Genomic DNA, 23,325 nt, shown 5'->3' with positions numbered 1-23,325 from the left:
GCTGACTCTGGTTTCTCATAATAATAAAGTGAAAAATACATTACCAATTAGTTTATATTCAAAAGTAATAAAAATTTTAGTAATAAGCACCAAAATGGCAGCTACTTAAAATTTGGTGGAGTCACAGTTCAATTATCTTTTGGAGACATTGAAGTGAAACATCCATTACCCATTAGCCCACCCTCCATAATAAGTGTTTCTATTGCTGTGATCAGTATTCCCAACAGCAATTATTACCAGCTTGGCCCTGCCAATGTCTCTGATGTTGACATGAACTGGCGCCCATCCCGAAGGAGTGTGGGCCTCTGTCGTGCAGAAGATGTGTGTCCTGTTGGAAAACTCAACATCACATCTGGCTTCAGCTATAGTGATGTGAATATCCCAGGTATTTTCACTGTAAAGGAGAAAAGGAAAAACAGTACAAAGTTTTTCTCAAATTTCTATATCATATAATCAAATCCCTTTTTTCATCTGTGTTATTGCAAAGTAATGATCTCACCCTAGGATCCATCCAAGTGCAGATTGACAATTAAGACTTCAAAAATATTTGTTAAGGAATACAATAAACAAAGACATTAAAAGGTCAGGAAATAGAACTGCACAAATTACCAAGTGCTCTAGCGTTAGAGGAAGAACTGCCTGGATTGGAATTACTTTACTCTTATTCCTTATTCGTTAGTCTCCAAATGGGCACCTTCGAAAGAGACTTTTGAGGATCATTTTGCCTATGTGACATTTTTATTACACTCACAGACCTTAGAAATTAACCTCCTTTTAAAATTCAAATCTAAAATAAAATTATGGGTACTTGAGGAACTAAAATTGCCTTCTACAGCTTATGTGATGTCGTGTTTTGAAGTCAGCCTGATCCACCTGAACAGTGATAACAATACGGTCAAGAAGTTTGAGCTAATAGTAAGCATGAGAAGAAGGAACATGGCTATTTACAAGGAAATTGGGCCTGGTGTTTAGAAAGATGTTTCTTTCACCCAGCGAAGCAGATCACAGTCGAAGATCAGACAGTGGGAAAAGCATAACAAGGTGATTATGTTTGTGATGTTTCTAGGATTTGGGGCAAGATACTTAAGCGCTCTCATATTAGTCGTACCATTTACAAATTGTAGCAACTGACAGAATTTCATTGTTATTTATGACTGAATAGAACTCCATGGTGTAGATACTTCATTTTCTTTATCCATATGTCTGTTGATAGGCACCTAGGCTGGTTCTATAACTTGGCTGGTTCTATAACTTGCGGATTGTGCTGCTACAAACATTGGTATGTATGGATCTCTATATTATGCTGATTCTAAGTCTTTTGGATAAATACCAACAAGTGGTATATTTAAATCTGGTATATTTAATTATTTAAATATGGTATATTTATTCCCATTTTATCATTAAAAGACTTGGAATGGAACTACCACAAAACCCAGCTGGGATTAAAAATGTCTCATAAAATAAGGCAGAGAGTTTCTGTGGATAGGAAGGTACCTGGCACAGACTGAGCACACAATCAGTGTTAGCTATTAGTACTATTTTGTGCTTCGAGTGTGGCTTATGAGCAGAAAGGTGCATGTGAACACGGCTATATTTAAGCAATGTCCTGGCATATTGGGTTGCTGGCATAGTGGCTGGAATTTGAAAACATCAATCAAACCTTGTGTGCGAGAAGACAGTACCTGAATCCTGATCCCCTGACTGTGAGTCTGGTGCCCCCTGCTGTGCTGCCTCTCCCGGGAGATATTTCAGTGATGAATGGAGTCAGTGAGGTCATGTATATAAACGAAGTCATGGACAGTGATGAATCTTTCCCGTTGACCACACTCACTTCACAAGCTTGCTCAGGTCCCCTGCCTATGAAAAGAGGGTCAAACTCAGCACAGTTCTGCCATCGGTCTTTAATCATTCCCAAGTCCCCCAAACATTTTCAATACCATCTTCCTTTCCCATGATCATGTTCTAATAAACAAGGTTGAATGTGTAGTTCTAAAAACCTCTCACAATAGCCGAAACATCACAAAGTACATGCACATTATCCAGAGGGAAAAACCCTTCCTCAGATCTCTTACTGTAGTCAGTTCTGTAAACCTGCCTCCTCAGTTTTCCAGTGCTGAAGGTTCCAACACTGCAAATTGGAGAAACGGAGGAACTGCTCAAGGCAGGAACTGACAACAGCAAAGAGTGATGGGTGAAGGCAAATGGGAGGCAGAAAAACTACTGGAAATCTTGTACAAAATGTGAAAGGAAGATGAGGAGCTATTGTTAAGACAAACTACCTAGAACCCCTGCCAGATGGCAGTATTATTGCTGCATATTTTTATCATGCATTCTACTATTGAATAATAAATAAGCCCAGATATAAAAAGCTTGTATTTTCTTCAATATTTCTTGTTTAAAAAGTCACAGAAGGAAAATATTCAGAAAAATTTCACAAATTTTGCTAAACTTTAAAAAGATTTTTTGCACATAAATCATATCCTTTATTCATTTAGAATAGTCTCATTTAAATACCTTCTTTTATTAAATAATAATTAAAATTAATTGCATAACATACTAGATACTTTAACTTCACAACAACAAATTAAATTTGTGTTAATAATATCTATTTAATTAAAAACTTAAGTACAGAAGAGTTTACTTAGCTAGGGTTACACAATAAATGGAAAAGCAGAAATTCAGAGATTCCTGGAGTTCTGGTTCTTAACCACTAAATAAAAATAAATAAGAGTAATAAAAATTGCAAATCACATATCATATTGTACATATAATTTTATGCACTTCTCATACATTAAACTCACAATAATCCTATAAGATAATAATAATAATGTGATTAATCTCACTTTGTAGTTGAAGAAACTGACGCAGAGAGAGGTTAGTCAACTTGGCCAAAGACACACAGGATTTGAATCTTGGCAGTTTGTTTCATACTATCCTATCTTGAAAAAAACCCTAATACCCTAGCAAGAAGTAAAGACATGTTCTCCATTTGGCCCACCCAATATGTTAAGAGTCATCGGTTTTTGTCATAAACTGACATCTTCAAAGATATATTAAACCTAGAAAATAAAGTTCTGAATGAACTGCTTAAAGTTAGGATGAATCAATTATTTCCAAGGAAACTAACAATTTGAATATGATTAAACAATTCTCAATAGTAGCCTTTTTTTTTTTTCTCACAACTTACCTTCATGGGGTGGAATCTCACATAATAACGTTGTGTAATCAGACCTCAGCCTGTCGATGGCACACTCTGAGCCACAGACCAATACAAATGAATTTTGTGAATTAAATCCAGTGCCTGTCACAGTCATGGTTCGGCCACCACCAAAACTCCCTAGTGAAGACAAATACAAGGGAACAATAAAACTGAAAAGAAACTTTCCCTATGTACATATTTATTAACTTTATTTTGAAATATGAAATGGCAATAGATTGTATTAAATAACCTGAAATTATTATACTGATAAAAGAGTATCTTTTGCTTTGTAGTGTTTTAATCTCTTCATTGAGAAAATGTCAAATCTGGTAATTCATATAAACTATTTCTAGGAACTATATTTTTATTTAAAAGAAGTGTCACAAAGAATTTCAAAATACTCAAAATATATGCATAAAATTACTATTTCAGTTGAGTTCATTGGTTATGCTTAAAGGTTTATAGCCATTAAAATAATTTTCAACTAGAAAAAATACTATTTTTGTAGCAATGAATATATGTCAGTTATGGGCTAAACATCATTTTAAAAAATTCAATCTATACTCTGGTCACTTTAGGGCTAAATTTTAAATGAATTATTCAGTCCTAAGACAAATAAAGGCATTCGCCCAATACTTTGAAATCTTTAGTTAATATTCTGGCTTTCCTATTTGTTTGATGAATAGATAAAAATAATGTATTAATGGAAGTACAAATTTTAGTAATGTTTAAAGAACATTATTTTTTAAATGTGTTTACTGAAACAATATAAAATATGCATATGCTTCTGCATATACATGACTACCTTGACTTGGATGAATATTCTGAATATGAAGTGGGTACTCAAATTCAACAGTGGATACGGCGGAACCTTTAGTCTTATGATGCATTAGCACAGGAAAAGTGCCACCAGCATGGGCACCAGTGACACACTGCAGCACACTGTCATTGACCATGGTTACATTGCATTGAATATCACCAATCATCACTGAAATTTCTGAGATATCAAAACCAAAGTTAGATCCAGTGATCTCAATTTCAGTTCCTGGTAGACCTTAAAAAAAAAAAAAAAAGCAAACACTGTTAAGTGTATATCTAAATTTCAATACTTATGCATGCATTTAAAAATAGACCTCTTTGTGTAAACAAAATAATACCCAGTATTTTAAAACTAACACTAACATACATGCTGTGTTACATTTTGAATACAATAAAGATTACAGTCTACTGTACACTAACTATAATTGACTTATCTCAATGGTCATTATTTTCCAGCCCTTCCATACATTCTCCTGAATTGTAAGTTGCTAATTCAGGTAGTAGAAAAGATAGAGAAGTAGAAGAAAGGCAAAAGAAGAAAGATGATATAGAATTAAGAAGTATGAATGTCTGCACAGGTCATGGTGGGTTAGGCTACATGGATGAAACTAATTATTTTTTATTCTTGGTGATTTTTCCCCCCTGATATTAGCAACACTTTTTGAGAATAAACTATTTTTTTCTTAATTCAAATATTTTTAATAGATCTTACTTGATAAACAAATCGTGATATATAAATACTTAGATATAAGATTGTAAGTACAGAAAAAAAAGAAAATAAAAACTTTTAAGTGAATATTAATGTTAAGGTCTTAATGACTGTACACAGAACCAAGAATCTCAATCTTTCTTTTGAAAAATGTACACTGAGGAAAGGCAAGGGCATTAAACACACAGAATTTCTCATAAGTCATTCAAGTGACTACACACACACCTAAATTTTATGAATAGATACTAATTTCTATAATTTGTTACAAATGCAGGCTCACATTATATTTTGAATTTAATTCAAGCAGTAATAGTAACAATTCCTATATAATTGATTATAGTGAGAATTACCAACATATCATGATATATGCAACATTATAATATACATTACAAATATTAATAAGATATTTAATGTTAAAAATAGTTTTAAGATACAAAACAAAAATTATTTTATATATATTAAAACTATCATTTTGTTTGACATTTCACTTTAAAATGCAATAGTGCTAATTCTAGATGTTATTTACTTTGTGTCTCTTCAGTAAATAAAACAGCTTGGGTTTCACTTGTTTAAAAGTTCTAGGGCCTTGTGCATGTGAGACAAGCCCTTTACCAACTAAGCTATATTCCCAACCCTTAAAAGTTTCTTATGCTTCACATACCTTATTCTAAAAGAAACATTCAAAGAGAGATAGGAAGAGAAATGCTCCATGGAAATAAAAAACAAATGTCATCCTCTGCAATGACTACAAATATATAGATACCTTATATCTATTGTTAATATTTGCTCCAATGAGCAAACTTGATGTATTAAAGAGAATTTTAATAGTAAACTTCTTAAATGAAGAAAATTTATCTGACTTAAACTGATACATTTCCCAGGATGTAAAATGAAAAAACACCTTTTTAAAAGGTGAACATTTAATGAATTTTTTATGAAATGTATCATTCTAAATTACATTTTATGAATGAAATTCTTAAGTTTTCACGAGAGGTACCTGAATATATAAAGAAACCAATGTTAAAGCAGAACAAAAGTGTCCAAGATTTCATCATTAAGAAGTAGAAGAAGTAAGATTTGAACCTAGTATCAAGATCATGCTCTGAACCATGGCACTACAGCTGCTACTTCAGAATTCATTACATGGATGAAAATTATTACAATAGCATAAAGATGTTCAGAAACAGCACAGCATAATGACAAGGAACTTGGAAGACATTTTGATCTATTCTTAGCTTGGAAAAATGTGTTATGCTAAATAATTAAGTAAATCATAATAATTTTCTCTATCTGAATGTGCCAATTACTTCCTTAAAAAGAATTCTATCAAACTAACAATAATTAATTGGAGTTTCATGGAATTGCAGTACTCTGAAAATTTCTCAACTTCAGCAAGATCAACTTCTTGTGAATTTTAACAGTTGTTTCTTGTGCCATATGAACATAAATGACATATATTATCCATTTTGGTGCATTGAAATTAGTCATTCCTTTATTTGAAAGGTAGGCCAATTTAATGGAGGTATTGTTCAAGACAGAAATTAAAATTTAGCTAAAAATTTTATCCTAAGAACATACCAAAAATAATCACAAAACAGAGACTACACAGAACTCGAACCCAATATACTAATTGTGTAAAAAACACATCTTAACAATTATTTATGAATATTATTATAACTTTATAGTAATAAATAGTACTGATGATGTCATATAAATATAATTTAAAAAATGCAAGTAAGTATTGGAGTACCTCGATCTGGAACAATCCCTCTGAGAAATGGTGTATCTTCCAGGGAATAGGTAAATGACAAAGATGGATAAGTGATGGCATTAACAAAGATCTTCAGATCAACCTTTTCAGCTCTCCCTGGTGGGGTGCTGCAGTAGATCTCACTGGAGTTGACAAAAACAATCTGACAAGGGTGCTCCCCAACAGTAACGGTGGTGTTGCCAGGATAAAAGCCATTCCCTGTGATCCTCAAAATGGTTCCTCCACCAATGCTTCCAGACTTTGGTGAGACAGAAGCTATTGCAAGGCTGCTAAGAGTCAGGTTTCCCAGAGCCAAGCCCTTGGATCCCACCACAACTCTGAGAGAATGAGGCCCAGCTGGGAGAGAAGTCATAAAAACAGTGATGTTCTTTTCATTAACATGTGTTACTCTGAACTGTTGATTTCCAACGAAAACAGCAATCTCCTCCAAAACAGTCCCCAAACCTTCTCCTTCAATAAGAACATTTACAGATCCTTCAATAGAGTTTGGGAAGATTCCTGTTATATAAGGAGTGATGGTTTCTGAATATGAAAAGCTGCAGTTTCCCTGACATTGGGCAGGCACTCCGTGTATTAGAAGATCTACATGCACAAGCTGTTGGGGAGCAGGGGATGTTTCACATTCAATGACTGTGTAATTCACTGTTAGAACTTTACATGGGAAATGACCCATAAAGACTTCTACGCATGCAGAAGAAGCTGCAAATCCAGAGCCCTTTATGGTCACTCTTGTCATTCCAGTAGTTGATCCTGTACTTGGCAACACCATATCCATGCTTGGCAAAAGTACAAATCGCCTGGCAAATTCCTTGGACAGTGTGTTGATAGCAGTGCCCAAATTGTAAACAATCAAAGTGACAATTTCTCTGATACCAACATCCATTGAGTTTTGAGGGTCAATATGACACATAATAGAATTTTCACTACTTTTTTCTACAACACAAGGGTAACTACCAATTGTAACCTGAAAGTAAAATGAATATGAAATAAAACAAATCAATATATTACTCTAATATGAACTTATATTTTGTACTAGCAACAATCATAATTTTAGAACACTAATTCTGTGTAAAGTTTTTATTCAGAAAATTAAATTTGGGAGATGACTAATACATATCTTGAATTAACTTTAAGATCAAATTGTGATTGTACATGCATGTTTGTAACTACATTATTCATAGTAGCTGCAAAGTGAAAACAACTCAATGTCCTTCAATTGGTGAATGGATAAATAAAATGTGGTAACATACAATGGGATATTATTTGACCATAAAAATATAAAGTACCAACAAATGGTACAACATGGAGACACTTTGAAAATGTGCTAAGTGGGAAAAGCTGGTCACAAAGAGCTCCATATTTTATGATTATATTTATAAGAGATGACCAGAATAGTCAAATCTATAAGAATGGAAAGTAAGTTAGTGGTTTCCCTGGGCTGGGATGAATGGAGTAGTTGGGGATGATGTCCAAAGGTTTTAGGTTTTGTTTTGGGGTAAAAAAAAAATTACAAAATTGATTGTGGTCATGAGTCTGTGAGTCTACCTTTATATATACTTAGCTTTTGAATTGTATACTTTAAATGGTTGAATTGTATGGTATGTGAACTATATCTCATAAAGTGGGTAAAAATTAAATTATGAAGTTATGTTAAAACATCTTCCTTTCATTGAGTATATGGAAGATTCAAAGGAGAGCTTTAAATTCTTACCTTATTAGCACATGTGAGATTACTGAAGCCACGCCCAGTAATTGTTATCAATTCATTGACTGTTCCAGTAGATGGAGTAATATTGCTTATAGATGGTGAATTACAACTTGAAAGCTCAAAAAACAGTCTATTTGAATTTTTAACCTTGATATTGTTCAGGCCACAGAGGGGTTCTGTTGCTAGGCAGCCTGCCACAGAGCTTTCTAAGTGCAAATTCTCCGGTCCTCCTTTAGACAAAAGAACTGCCTGTAAGTCATGGATAACATTCTAAAACAAGAAATGTTTTCAGACTTCGTAACTCTTTATTTTAAGGAAGATGCTTTTAAGCTCTGAAAAATCTTCTTCTTTTGTTCAATGACAAGAGGGTCCCAGGCAGAATAACGATATTAAAGACTTGGACAAAGATGTTACAGTGTGGATATAAGAATGAATATAAAATTAATTCATTTTCAATTTGTCTAAGGCCAGATCCCATAGGAAAAATAAAACAATAGCATCACCTAACATTTTAATAGGTTTACAGACACATGCAGGGAGTCAGCATTCTCACTTTGCATTTCATGTAAGTACCCAAGGGTTCTAAGAGACTGGCAAGAAGACATTAACAGCATCTTTATTTTATAGAATACACTCCAGCTTCAGAACTGTCTGAACCTATGAGGGGTCATGTGGTAGCAAGAGACAGAAGTAGGTTAAACCCAGTCATCTGACTCCTGCTCTAGAAAGGTCCCATGAGCCCTGGGTCACCTGAATAAAGGTTTCCATCTTTAACCCTCTTACCCTGAGCATAGGTGGCTTCAGTGCTACCCACAAACAGGTGCAGGGCAATGTGCCTAGTTTGGGCTGGTAAAACATTAATGACTCCTTGGAGGGAAGTGGAGTTAGCCTCATCAACATACCCACTGCTATAATAATGGATTCCAGGTGAAGTAAATTGGTAAGAAAATGAACCTGCCATAAAATAAGATTGTACATAGTGAATACAAGCAATTAATGCATCTTTGAAATTTAAAATGATCATTTAAATGACAAATTTCTTATTTCTCAATAGGAAATAGTAAGGAAATGTACTTACTGGTTATAAAAGAACGATCTTGCATAATAAAATCATACTCCAGAAAGATAAGATCCAACATTAATGTTTTAGAAAACCATGCCAAGTCTGATATAAATTACAAAGTTTAAAGAAAAACTCAACATGCAATGAAAAATTAACAACAGAAGGACAATACTCTATATCTTCATTCATACAAAACAAACAAAAAAGGAATATAAAAGATTCACTTTACACTGACCTTTCCTACAAAGAATCATTCATTTTATGTTTTTATTTATTTAAGAAGCATTCATTTTAAAGTTGACTCCAATCAACAGAAGCCCATCACTTGCCACCAGACTGGTAAGATTCAATTATATATTATTATTTTCATCGTATTTTGCTGTTTCCGTGTATTTTTCGGTTGGTCAGTTATCACAGAATCATTAAAGATATTTCAGAATGAGTTCTTACATGCATTTATAATATCTTTACCATAGTCATAAAATGCCAGATAAACAATTTAGCACATTTACATATATAGTCTATGTAAAAATATGTTAAATCTAAACAAAATGTCTTTGTATTACATATAGGGAAATGAGGCATCATGCAAAATTTAATAAAGAGGAAACTTACCTGATAAAGATTTTTGCCTTCCATTTGTAAATCCTTTGCCATCATAAATTACACTTCCGGGACTGGAGACAGAGAAAACTCTATATCCTATCCTCCTAAGAAATGGATGTGCTTGCCAATGCCATGTCACTGTGTCTCCTACAGACACGTTTAAGACTGATGGTGACCAAGCATAGCCTAATCCATGTACTGGATGTAGGAATTGAGTCATATATTAAAAGAAAAAAGGAAAGCAATCAATTTCTTAATTAACTTTGAAAACATTTTACAGTTACTACTGAAAGCAACTTTTTAGTTAATACTGTAAAATTTTATTATGTATGTCACTTAAGCCCTTAACAAAAATAAACAGGAGTAATGGGGAAAAAAGATAATGTGAAAAATAAGGAAGAAATAAGTCATATAACTCAAAAAGCAATGGTCAAGAGATAATTTTTTAAAAATTGGATACTCAATAAGTTACACAGAATATTTTACATGGAATATTTTTAAAGGCAATGATCAATTCTTTAGAAATAAGAATTTTCTGAAGCATATAGGCATACAAAAATACAAAATTTCAATTTAAATATTCATTTGGAAACTGATGACTGATAATAAACTGCAATAATCAGGAGATTCTGCACTGTAGCAAAGCCAATTGTCAATTCCTGAATAAGTTGTGAACTCTAGCCTTTTAAACTCAACTTGCCACTGATTCACTCCATATGTAACTTCTATGTCAAAGCGGATACCATAGATCTTAAAATAAATATTTATATTTATTATCCAAATAATTTGAGGTATAAAATAGATAAAAATCAAATTAATTTCAGGCTAACATGCTTTTCCTTATTCACAATATATAAATATTGGTTGGTACCTAAATCTTCCCCATTGTTGGTAATTCTGAATACATTCCCTGTTGAATGAAGAATACATTTTATGACATTTTCTGATGATGATGTAACATTGCATGGAAAGGATCCTAGAAAAAAACAAAGATGGAAAAGATTTTTTTTCTCAAATATTTCTTGTGAAGAAATGGAGCTTAGTAAACAGTCAAGGTTTTGTCAAAATCTGTGTTATATGGTAGGATATTGTTTTTAATGGTAATCATGTTTGAGAACTGATTATTTTCAAAACTGACCCCTTCTCCTTTAAGTGATCTATATACATAAAATATATAATATTAATTGACTGAAAATCTAAAGTTTGAAAGCAGTTTATTCAGATTTTCTTTATCCCCTTAACCAAATATACTTAACATTCTTTACATTAATAGAACAGTAATGTTTCCATGATTGATAGTATTTGTGTAATAACTCAGCACCTATAGTACATCCTTTCAGCTGAGAAAAATGGCAATATCCTTCACAGGGGAATATAGCTCTTACCTAAGAGGACTGTATTCTCCATTGGTATGGTGCTGAACCCAAAACCCAGTACAGTGATTTCAGTCCCACCATACAAGGAGCCTTTCTGTGGAAACATGTTGGTCACTTTCAAAATATACCAAATTGAAGCATTTAATTTATCTCTGAAAAGGAAAAAAATAGATTTTCCTAATGAATTTCCTTCTCATGGGCTCATATCATGAAACTCTTAAAAGCATATGACTTTTTTAGGAAGAGGAAATAATTGAATCTATATGTAATTACATATCATTTTTAAGGCTAGATAATCTGAATTATCATAACCTCAATTTGGTTGGGTGCTATATGTTAGTAATTTTAAATTAGATTTTTGAAAATCTGACAGCACAAATTTGAGATAGAAAATCTGAAACTACTATGAAAAATCTGGTTATGAGAAATGAGATCACAAGAAATACAGGAAAGCCTTTAAAATATATCCACATTAGAATAAAATATAAAGGCAGTTCTACATATAAAAAAGAAAAAAGTCATATATCTTATAGGAGTAATAAAATTTTGTGTAATTAATTTAAATTAATCATTCCATGTTTGTTGGGAACTTACAGGATTTCCCTTCCCCCATCTCCATGAGAGATTTTAATTTATTTTTCGTTGTTATAGTTAAAATGTGTCTGCTAGAAGCCCATCAAAATGTACAGTGCTTTTCTGACCTGATATAGAGTTGACTCCCATAATCCAAGTCTCACATAACTGCACAGGCAGAAAAATTCCAGTGAATCTTTGTATTAACTTCTATTTAACTTCTTCAGCATAACTAAATTAGTATTTCTTCAACTACCACCTAAATATACAATTTGTATGGTATCAATCCTGCACATTATATCATCCAGCCAAAGTACAAGCAGAGCCTTCTAAAACTCATGTGAGCTATTCTCTGTGAGATAATATTGACTCAAATCAGATTGAAAGGGAATGTAGACTTGGGATTATGGTTTCTGTTGCTCATCTTCCTCTCCTGCAAGATACTGCTGCTGTCATCTCTCATTACATTCTGATATCAGCTTTATTTGTCTTCTTTTTAATCCCTAAATTTCAGTGTTCCCTTCTTTTATGTATTCCACATTAGTAATTCCTCACACAAGAATTAAAGTTGTTAAAAGTAAACAAAGAGTTTCAGGGAAGAAAATGCTAAATCCCTATGGAAATAGAATCAGAGAAAGATTCTCATCCTGCCCTTCAGATGGCTAACACCTACCTACCTATTTCCTGGCTTAATTATCACCTGTACAGAGAACACTTCCCTGTACCTTAGGATAAGTTAGCTACATTTATTTCCTTTTTCTCAACACCTGGTACCTCTTATTTATAGTATTTTCCACATTTATGATTAGATTATTGATGTAATTTTCTGTTCATAATCGATTTCTCCAATAAAACCGTGAGCACCATTAATGTGGGTAACATGCCCCTTTTATTCTCTACTGTGAGTCCAGCATTAAGCAAGTGCTTGCCCCCTAGAAACTGTTTGACAAGTATTTCCTGAATCAATGAAAATCATGTGACATACACAAACCTAGTTACACAGAGAATTTTACTAGCTGATTTGAATGGTATTGGTCTCACAACTAAGTGTCATATTGAATTTTTCTGAGATTTTCTCAGAGTCTTTGGCAAAAGAAGATATATAAAGGCAACAAAAGCAATTAATATATTAAAGATTATTTATTTTCCTCTCCCAATGTTATTAGCCCCTGTGTTCCACAACTCTATCAAGTTTATGTTTATTACCATACCTTGTTGATGCAAAGCCCCAATTTCTGACTTCTACATGGATATCATGCTTTCCAGGAGACAACGTAGGCAAAAGGCATCGAATATTGGTGAAGTTCCAGTGAAGAACCTGGCAGGGTTTTCCTCCAACATACACCACCATGTTTTGTGTGAGTTCATTTCCAAAGTTATAACCCTTAATTGTTAAATTAACATCTCCTATTATTTCAGAAGAAAAAAAAACTTTTGCAGAAGGTTTCAATTTATTATCCAGTGTGAAAATTTGCATATTAAATAAGTCAACTCAATTCTCTTTTCTTTCATTAGATGTAGGTAACCCTAACTCTATCAGAGGTACATGGAGAAACAACAAAAAAGTAGATGGCTGTCATGTGGAGATAAAACTCAGGTTTAACTGTTTCACAAGAAAAAAAAAGATAAAGTACTTTTTAAAACAATAATAATTTTCTCCATGTTGCAAATTTTAAAAGTAAAATTATAAATAGAAAATTGATATTAAAAAAGAAAGATGAAAAACAAACTGTGACTTACTTATTTTAAGAAACAAAACTGTATTAGACTGTGCTTTGAAGGAATTTCTGGAAGTGGTTTCTCTATATATGTTAAATAACTGGTCTTATTAAAAGATTTCTTACCTAGAATTGTTCGTACTTTTGGACTAAAATCAGTTATAACTGGAGTCTGTAAACAATTATAACTGAAAACATCCTCTGCTATGGTTTGAAATCCATTGGTAATAACTGAAATATCAACTGTACCCTCAATTCTCTAAAACAAAAGGAAAAAATAAAACAATTAAGAAATACTAAATGTTGAATGTGATAGAAATTCATTGTCTGAAAGAAATAGAATTAATTAAAACAAACTTCTGAAATTATTATGTTTAAAAGTCATGAGTCAGTTTTCAGATATTTAAAAAACCATGACATCAAATATAGATTATATGTTTGAATTATCAAGATATATAATACAGTGATTTTTATGATCAACTTTAAAGAACCTGTATTATTGGATTTTGAGGGCTCCACAATGAAGTTGAGATGCTCTGGACAAGTGCTTCTCTATTTGATTAAGGATAAGATACTAAATAAAAGTTGTGCCTTTTTGTTCCTGGAATAGACTCAAATGCAATTATTCTATTTCATTCGAAAATCACATTATTATATCTTCAGCTAATCTAGTTTGAGAATCCAACACTAAACACTTGGACCTCTCAAAAAAAATATTTGGTGCTTTCATTGATACAATATCTATGCAATTCCCAATTAGGAAAAACAGTTTTTTCAATCATCTGGTATTTATTTATTGCATATTTAGCATGTAGCTGAATGCCATAATTGAAAGAAAGTAAATTTTAATTCATCATATCCCTCAGATTCTTATCTCCATAATTCAGTCCAACATACACTCATTTATTTTCTACATATCACAACTATGTAATAACCCCATTTACTCTGTTACATTTTTTATGTCCATGACTAAATTCATTATCCTTTTGTACATAATTGGCAAACCAGAGCCTTTGTTTAAATTTAAAGATTCGTTTTAAAAATAAAGAATCATTATTGACCTAACATTTTCATATTCCATGAAAAAGTCACATTTTTATCAACAAACTTAAAACATATTTAAAAATATATTTTTTAAAAATTAAAAGTTTCTACATTTTCTTGTGAATTTTGTAGAATATTTGAAAATACTGATTTTTTTCACCTTTTGGTTTACATAGTAACCTTCTATGTATCTTCAAATAATAACAGGACACTAACTTTTCAATGAAACGTTTTTCTGACACACCCTTTCCACTATATTTTATCTTTACTTTGTATCTCCTACTAATATTTCCAATGGAACACACTGTTTAAGTTTAATTAATATTGGTTTGTGTGCTCTTTTTCATGATTTTTAAGTACCTAGAATGTTGAGATGGTACTTTGTCTTAAAATCTTGGCAGAAAGGTGTTGAAGAAATAATTCTTTTTAAAAAATATTTATTTTTTAGCTTTTTAGGGGGACACAATATCTTTATTTTATTTTTTATGTGGTGCTGCTGAGAATCGAACCTAGTGCCTCATGCATGCTAGGCGAGTGTGCTACCACTTGAGCCACATCCCCAGCTCCAAACAAATAATTCTTAAAAAAGGAAAACGGAAACTACAATTTTTAGAAAATAATTCATTTGTTTCACCCTCTGCCCAGATGTTAAGATTTTTAACTTAGGGGGAAAACTGAAATCAGGGGGCTTACTTTTGGTGTTCTGCAAGTTATCTTATTCAAATCCCCTTCAGTCACACTGCAGGTTTCATTTCCAACTAAAACCTTTGAATTTTCACTAAAGCCAAATCCAGATACAGTCAGTAGAGTACCACCTTTATAAAGAAAACAAAAACAAAAAGTAGATTAACAAAAACAAGAAGAAAATTTGGCAACATCTATCTCATCATTGGAAAACTGCCCAGTTATCTAAGAGCTGGACAGTCAAATAGATCAAGAACCAGAATAAAGACTTGTTTGTTCACCATCACACACCTGAGTCTGGGCTCTGAAGCCGGAATTCTAAAGGAATGGGGCTAAGATAAGTAGCACAGATTTGCAGCCCACATTTGCTCTGGAGCATGATTAGCAGCAACTATCATTTTCCACAGTACTTTCTTCATTCTAAAGAGAAAGTCTGTTGTTTCTATTTACTTAAACGTTCCATGGGTGGGAAAATGAAGCCTCTCACCAAAACCGAATTTTTATTACCTCCAAGTAAAAGAAAATCCAGGAAAAAAAAAAAAACACCCAATAAAATAAAAATATATTTTTAAGAACACCAAAAAACATCAAAACCAAAGCACAAAACCTGAAATAAGGCATGGTAAAAACAAACAAACAACAACAACAAAAATACAGAGGAGATGAAGCAGGACAAGAAGAATGTGTTATTTTCTCTCCATCTTCTTTGTCAGCCTTCCTTTGCCCCATGTGTTCCAGGAACTTTTTCTGGGTCAAGTAGCTCCATTGAGACTATGGTTACAAATGGAGCAGCTGGTAAGCAGAATAATTACTAATAAATCTTATGCTGACATAATTAATGAGCTTGTTATAGAAACATGTAATAATTGATGATATTAATTCAATAACCTAAGATGTAAGTATAAGCAGTCACCCTGACTTGTGCTCCATAAGAAACAAAAGAATTAGTCAACCATTTAATCACTGTGCCTTCCAAAGGAGACTCTCCTTTGTTCTATATGAGGGAGTTTTTGGTTACCTTCCCTTTGTTCTGTACTAAAAACAGCATAATAAAATGTGTAAATGTATGAGATTTTCTCTGTTGAGAACCATTTATTATTACCTGCCAGGCTTCCAGAATCAGGCCAGATGTGTGAGATCCGACTCTCATAAATGAAGTGAAATCCTTCACCCTCTACATTCTGTGCTAGTCCAACATCAGCTATGGACACAGCAACTGGTACATGTCCAGCACTTCCATTCAGAATCTGGCACTTGATCTCATTTTCTTGTGATAGAAAAAGAAGAAGAAATGATTAAAAAATAGTTTTTTGAGATAAAATTATTTGAAATTTTATTTGCAAATATTAACATTGGCCTTAATTTTTAGATCCTAGGAAATGTGTATAAAGAATACTATACATATATTAATGGTCTAGGGGAATCATGGAGGGAAAAATCTTTGCCAACTACCTGATGCTATGAATCAGACACTCCTAGAAAATCAGTAATGAAAGTAAACAATCTTCCCTGGATGCTACTATAGCCAAAGAAAATTACTATCAAAATTTTAAAAATCTTAATTTGTAATCTCATTTATATGAATGATTCTAAAGTTTTACAACATACTGTTTATGTCAAAAATTGAGTAAAATAATACATTCTATTAATAAAAGAGACAAATAAACCTTAATGAAAACAATGTTGTTCACTTTATTTAGAATAGTCTATGTAAACTGGTAATATAGATACAATATTGAGTATTTGATCTCAAAAGCTCATAGTAGATTTAAATTAAGGACAACAGAAATGATTCCAATCTGCATAATTCTAATCTATTAAAATTATGGAAAACACCTAGGATCTTGAAAGATAACTTTTGGAGAAATAGCTATGGACCTCCCAATTTCAAGAGGTAGACATTGTGAATGATATATAACTTCTGCATCACTGGAGAGAAGTCTGTTGGAGTAGAATTCAGGGAAGATGGCCACATCTTCTTGCTGCATGAATAATATAACACTGTCAAAATACAGGCAGAGAAGACCATGGTAGACTACGGTAGAACTCAGAACACTTTTGTGCCTCCAGACAAAACAATCTAAGAAATATCTTATGTAACCACTTTGTGATGGGAAAAAAGACAAATAACCAAAAATCAACTGTTATGGGGTAAAGATGTTGTATATCAATGAAATAATTTGCCTGTGGTTATAATCAAAGGTAAAAAGATATGGCATTATCCAGAACGGGTTGCCAACTTTGTGATTCCATAGGATACACTACATGATGATCATATTTGTAAAACTGCTATTTGATTTTAATTTCTTTCAAAGAAGAACAATAAGACTTCATAATTTTTAAAAGAACCTACCATTCACAGAAAGAAGAGAACAACTAGTTGGTCCAACTGAGACTGAAATAGCTGAGCTAGGAGAAAATCCAGAACCTGCTATAGTTAGAATTGTGCTATCTTCATATGATCCTGGAAGGGGAAAGTTTAAATAATAACATTAAAATGACAAAAATTAGAATCTCTTGTGATGAAATTAGATATTTCTCAGAGGAAAAAAAATAAGACTCGTAAAAGACATAACCAACAGGCCTATAAGTAAGCAGGGGGGGAAAAAGACACATTAATTTTTCATGGTATTTTGACTCTGTGTTGACAAAGAGTAGGAAGAATTACCTGACTGAAAGTATGGAATGAATTACTCTACACATGTGTACGGTAACTTAGCATATGACAGACTTGCCATCACAATTCATGAGGAAATAGCCTATATAATAAGTGGTATGTATACTTCCCATTTAAAAAGAAAATAAGATTCAAGTTTAGAATGATATGTGTTTGGGATAGTCCTCACTTACACTTGTTGTCCCAGCATCTTAAACTTAATGTTTTTCCATTCACTCTGAAAAGTATCCAGATTTGATTAGAAAATAACATATTCAACCTATTTACATATTACTACACATAATATAGATTTCACATGAATTTCAATAGTGAAGAATAAAAAAAACTAAAACAATTTAGTAGTATATTTAATCAAATATCTTGAGGTAGAGATGGATATCTTTATAAAGATACAAAAAAGCAATGGTTAACCATACAAGCAAAGATATCTAAATAAGAAGAGATCAATAATTTAAATGTTTCCATGAACAAGATACTAAACTAAAACACAAATGATAGACTTCTATAACACATGCAAAGGACTGGTAAATGTAATATATAATAAAGAGCTACAAGACAATTAAAAGGGAATCCAACAACAACAACAAAAGAGATTAAGGATGTACACTATTTGCAGGAGAAAAAATAATCTGAATGTCCAAGAAACACACAGGAAGATAGATGCTCATGCATATTGCTAATCAAGGAACAGACAAATTAAAACAATGATAACTTCTTTCACACAGCAGATTGGCCAAAATTTTGGCAAGAACATGGGAAATCTGGTGCTTTAATGCTTACTGGTAGTACAGTCAATTTGGAGAGTAATTTGGTAATCTAGTAAACTGACTAGGCAAATAGCTAATTCCTATCCAGCAAGTCAATGTCTGGTCATATATTCCTATAAAGTACTAGCATGTGTACAATACTAAGTTTGTACAGGAAGCTCAATATACTTTTATTTGTAAAACCAAAATATGGTAGACAATCTAGTTGTCTATCAACAGAGAAACAAATAAATTGGTATATTCAAGAAGTACTTAAAAGTGATAAATTAGATATACATATAACCACATAAAATATATCCCCAATGATTCATGAGTGAATTTTATAAAAATAAGATGCAAAATGATATTTATATTGCAATATCTCAGTTATAAACTTCACAAAATTGCAAAATCACCATATCTGTGTGTATTAAATACAAAGGGTATTAAATAAACATGGCCTGGGTGAATAGACACAAAATTAATTATTGCCTCTGCGTATTTGGATGGGAAACTATGACTAGATTGATGCTCAAAGTAGATTTTAGTTATTCCAATAATACATCTTTCATAGACTTATGATTGGTATACAAAATGTGAACAACTGTTAGTTTTCAGTGAAAATGATTTTTATAGCATTCTTTATATTTTAAAATTAACTGTAAAGTAACAAAAGGCAATTCAGATTCTTAATTATTTGGAATAAGGAGTAATCATCAGGAAGTACATATAAATATGGTAGATCATTAAAAATGCAAAGATAGGTACAAAAATATGGATACCTAAGGACTATGATCAACTGCTTATTATGTTCTGATTCTTGAGCCTTTTGACACTACATAACACAAATTATCCCCAAGACAATATTATTACTATAAAAAACTAAACAGTATATTTTTTTCAACTTAAAGATACACTAACTTTAAAACATCAATGCTTTTGAGCCGCCCATATACAATTAGGTGAAGCTTCCAACTAGCCATGAAGACTAAATATTTTAGTATCTGATACTAAAATTATAGTATCTGAACTTATCCTTATGATTGAAAAAGTCACCACTTAATAATCCTCATTCCTGTTATTTATTTCAATCCTCAGGAGTTCAGATGCAGAATATATCATATTCTTTGAAGCAATAACATGCTATGAAGCAATGGTATAATGCATGCCCTGAACTAGACAGAACTCTTGGCAACAATTTTCCTCTCTTATTCTCAAATCTAGTACTCAACTATTAAGCGATAGCTGTCTTGTTACTCTCCTTTTAATACTAACTATCCTAGAAGTGTTCTCAAATACTGAAATGTTCCAATTAACACCCTAGCCATATGAGTCGAACAAAAATATCTCAATGTAAAAGTGAAATTTAGAAATTGATCAAACTGGAGAATAGATGATTAGTGTCTCCTGTACTTTAAAGGCTATGCTTCAGTTTCAAGGGCAGCATTTTTAAAAAATAAAATACACACTTAGTTCTGTTTACTTAGCTTTCTTATCTGGTATATATATATATTATGCAGAATGGTCTATTTGCCTTAGTTGATGACATCAGTATAAGCATATTTAAAAAATCATTATTAGTCTACATTTTGCTAGTTATTTTACCTCATCTTACTCTGTTAAAAATCAGGTTACCTTGAGAAGGACTTGTGGCCAAGATTAGGGGAGTACTCATGGGATCCCACGTAAACCCACAGTCACCTGAACATTTAGATGGAATTCCATTGACATAGACTTGAACCTTCAAGTATAGATATAGAGCTGATTAATAAGGGTAAAGAAGCAGCTTGGATCACTAGAATATGCACAGGATTTAGAATAAATGGAATTTTGTTTGCTTGTCTACAAAATTAGTCTGTACATTTTCTATTTTGACATTTCATTCTTTCATTCATTCAGCAATGTGCCCTCTATGTGTCTGGCACCATTGTAAATGTTAGTAATACGGGATATACTAACCAAAATAGGTGACATCACTGAAGTCACCCAACTTACATTCTAGTAGGGTTGGAATAGAGAGTTGCCCAAAACTTTAAATGAAAAAAAATGAATAAATATGCTACCAGTATTTAATTAGTAATAGGAAGAAAAACAGAGGTTGCTCTTAAGAAAGTCAACTAACTTCTTTACATTTTTAATTTCATCCTCACGAAAATGGCAGTATTAGTAATTACTTCACAGAACTATTTAAATGAAAGAACATATTCTCTAATTCTGGCAGTAGTAAATTTAAAAAAATTCATAAGGAGGATAATTCCCCAGAAGTCATAAAATAATTTATGATTTGATCAACTGTTAACGCAAATATTAACATGAAGATAGAGAAGTGAACCCTCCTGTTTTATCAGGTCTTTAACATATTAAAAATTTGTTATCCATTTAAAATTATGCCAAGTGTTATAAGAAAAGTTTCAAAAATACCTGTGGCTTTTGACTGGGTGTGCGCAGAAGGTCTCCTAGGATATGTTGTCTGAGTAAGCCACCTTCTCTTACCTTTGCAACTGTCACATTAGCTTTTTCTCCAGTGATGTTGGAATCATTAACCTATTTTTAACAGAAATTATTTTACTAGAAGGACTTTGGTAAATATGACCACTCAAGTTTTTCTTTATAATTTAAGGACTGAAAGCAAAAAAAGATCAAAACCACTTTTGTCACTTCTTTTTAAAGGAAACTCTTCAAAAAAGAGAATAGTCTATTCACAGAGAAAATGCTAAGACCATTATACTGTCATACATTACATTAATTAAAATATTAATTAAATGACTAAAAATTCACTTGAATTTTTATTTTCAGTAAGTCTAGAGAAAACCAATATACTAAATTAGTTTTTTTAAATATTCTACACTTTTTCTAAATATAATCACTTTGATATTGTTGAATAAGTGAAAAGTTGAGTACTCTTTCCATCTGAGCATCAACTTTCCCCTTTAGCATATTTTACCTCCGACTACCCTGGATTTTCATCCACTCTTGGACTTAGGTTTTTTGAACCCAAATCAAATCAGTATGTACAACTTGATAATTCCAAAGTTTCTCTGCCAATATGGCAGCCTTCTGATGTATACAAGGGCTAGCAAAATCCTGTGCTATGCATGAGCCACGTGATGAGGCACAGAACTGATGAATAAGCAGAGAAGACTTGCAAGAGTTGGATACACTGGCAGTAGCAGAGATAAAAAGAGGGAGACTAGTCACTAGAGCTATGGCAGTTATGGAATTTTCTAATTCTAGTTCCAGGCCATGTGTACTCTTAAAATAACTTCTACATCTTTTACGATCGTTACTATTTTACACATCCATATAGACTGTTTTACATACTTTTTTTGTCTCCAATCTCCCTAGCTCACACTCCTGCTGCAAAAATGATTTCATAAGTAGAGTTCTGCATTTTTCCAGCTAATGTCATGGACATCTCTCCAGCTAAATATACATGGGTCTATATATGATCACATAGTATTCACGTGAAGTATGTCATTCAAACAACTATTCTTCCATTGAAGACACTTGTTTACAAGTTTTTACTGTTATAAATAATAATGCTTCAGACTATCTTTGTGCCTGTATCATTTCATAGTTATATTATTATTTCAGTAGGATGGAGTTAATATAAATGAGATTGCTGGATAATTAAGTATATATATTCAGATACTCTTAGATTATCCTCCCTCAAAGTTGTACTAATTTAAAAATGTATTAGCTAGCCATAAAAAAACCCTAAAGTTGTACTAATTTATATTCTCACCACAATGCATGGGAGAGACTATTTCCTCTTACTCTCATCATCACTAGAATGCATAATCTTTTTAATGCTGGACACTCTGAGACCTAGTCCTAGACTCCTCTCCTTCATGTGCTCTAGGCCTAAATTTTCTCCTCCAGCCCTTTCAACACTCTAAGCTAAAATAACTAGGTGAGAATTTAAGGTGTGACCTCCTCCCCAACTAAAAAAAGGTCACATTTCAAACCACAAAAGTACCAAGGATCCAGATTACAGCTCTAGTGGCAGAATTATTGACAATGAAGCTGATTCTCCTTGACCCTACTCCCACCTCTTAAAATGCACCTAGATTTTGTTTTGAGACTGGCCTTTCAGGTGCTCTTTCTGTCCCTTCCAAGGATCTTTAACTCACATATTCCTTAACTTTTCCCTTGTGGAACGGAGAATAAAGTACCAACAGTTATGCTCCATGAAAGAGTACACCTTGTCGACCTAATGTAAAGCAATCTTCTGATCAAATGCCTTTAAAATTTTTCTTATGTACACAAATAAAAATCTCCAACCCTTTTTAGAATGAGGCAGGGTGCAAATAAGCAAAGAGCACACAGAAGAAACCAGAAGCCAAGGCAAATGAGGGAACCTGGAGAAGATTCTGCCTTCCACATGTGCTTCTCCACTTGATGCTCCATGAGTATCCAGCACAAGTGCCCTCTTGTGTGACTGAGACTCGCCCTACTTCTTCCAGGCTCTGGAGAGCAAACTGCAGATCTGCAGCTGACACAGCAGCAGGGATGCCTGCATTCACAGAGGGGGTAAAGAGCAGGAGTCAAGAATTTACAAACCATATTTCATTGTTAAAATAAAAGTAACGTGTACTGTGTATGACCACTTGTAAACCACACATCCTCCTC

General features: G+C 32.6%; 1 protein-coding gene across 1 annotated transcript in view; it reads right to left on the bottom strand.

The window, feature by feature from the left end:
- The window catches only part of Pkhd1l1 (PKHD1 like 1), a 140,439-nt gene that overhangs the window by 64,804 nt on the left and 52,310 nt on the right, over nucleotides 1–23,325 (bottom strand). The window contains exons 25-42 of the mRNA XM_077105563.1: nucleotides 23,055–23,209; nucleotides 21,115–21,237; nucleotides 20,329–20,434; nucleotides 17,624–17,734; nucleotides 16,373–16,537; nucleotides 15,280–15,401; nucleotides 13,669–13,801; nucleotides 13,036–13,231; nucleotides 11,261–11,403; nucleotides 10,747–10,851; nucleotides 9,885–10,073; nucleotides 8,990–9,160; nucleotides 8,210–8,436; nucleotides 6,478–7,462; nucleotides 4,005–4,253; nucleotides 3,188–3,337; nucleotides 1,683–1,857; nucleotides 238–394 (exon numbers count right to left, since the gene is read on the bottom strand). Coding sequence (XP_076961678.1) covers nucleotides 238–394; nucleotides 1,683–1,857; nucleotides 3,188–3,337; nucleotides 4,005–4,253; nucleotides 6,478–7,462; nucleotides 8,210–8,436; nucleotides 8,990–9,160; nucleotides 9,885–10,073; nucleotides 10,747–10,851; nucleotides 11,261–11,403; nucleotides 13,036–13,231; nucleotides 13,669–13,801; nucleotides 15,280–15,401; nucleotides 16,373–16,537; nucleotides 17,624–17,734; nucleotides 20,329–20,434; nucleotides 21,115–21,237; nucleotides 23,055–23,209 — 3,662 coding nt within the window. The remainder of the gene's footprint in view (nucleotides 1–237; nucleotides 395–1,682; nucleotides 1,858–3,187; nucleotides 3,338–4,004; nucleotides 4,254–6,477; nucleotides 7,463–8,209; nucleotides 8,437–8,989; nucleotides 9,161–9,884; nucleotides 10,074–10,746; nucleotides 10,852–11,260; nucleotides 11,404–13,035; nucleotides 13,232–13,668; nucleotides 13,802–15,279; nucleotides 15,402–16,372; nucleotides 16,538–17,623; nucleotides 17,735–20,328; nucleotides 20,435–21,114; nucleotides 21,238–23,054; nucleotides 23,210–23,325) is intronic.

The sequence above is a fragment of the Callospermophilus lateralis genome, chromosome 16, assembly GCF_048772815.1.
Source record: "Callospermophilus lateralis isolate mCalLat2 chromosome 16, mCalLat2.hap1, whole genome shotgun sequence".
NCBI lineage: Eukaryota > Metazoa > Chordata > Mammalia > Rodentia > Sciuridae > Callospermophilus > Callospermophilus lateralis.
This window is presented reverse-complemented; position numbering and strand designations above follow the sequence as displayed.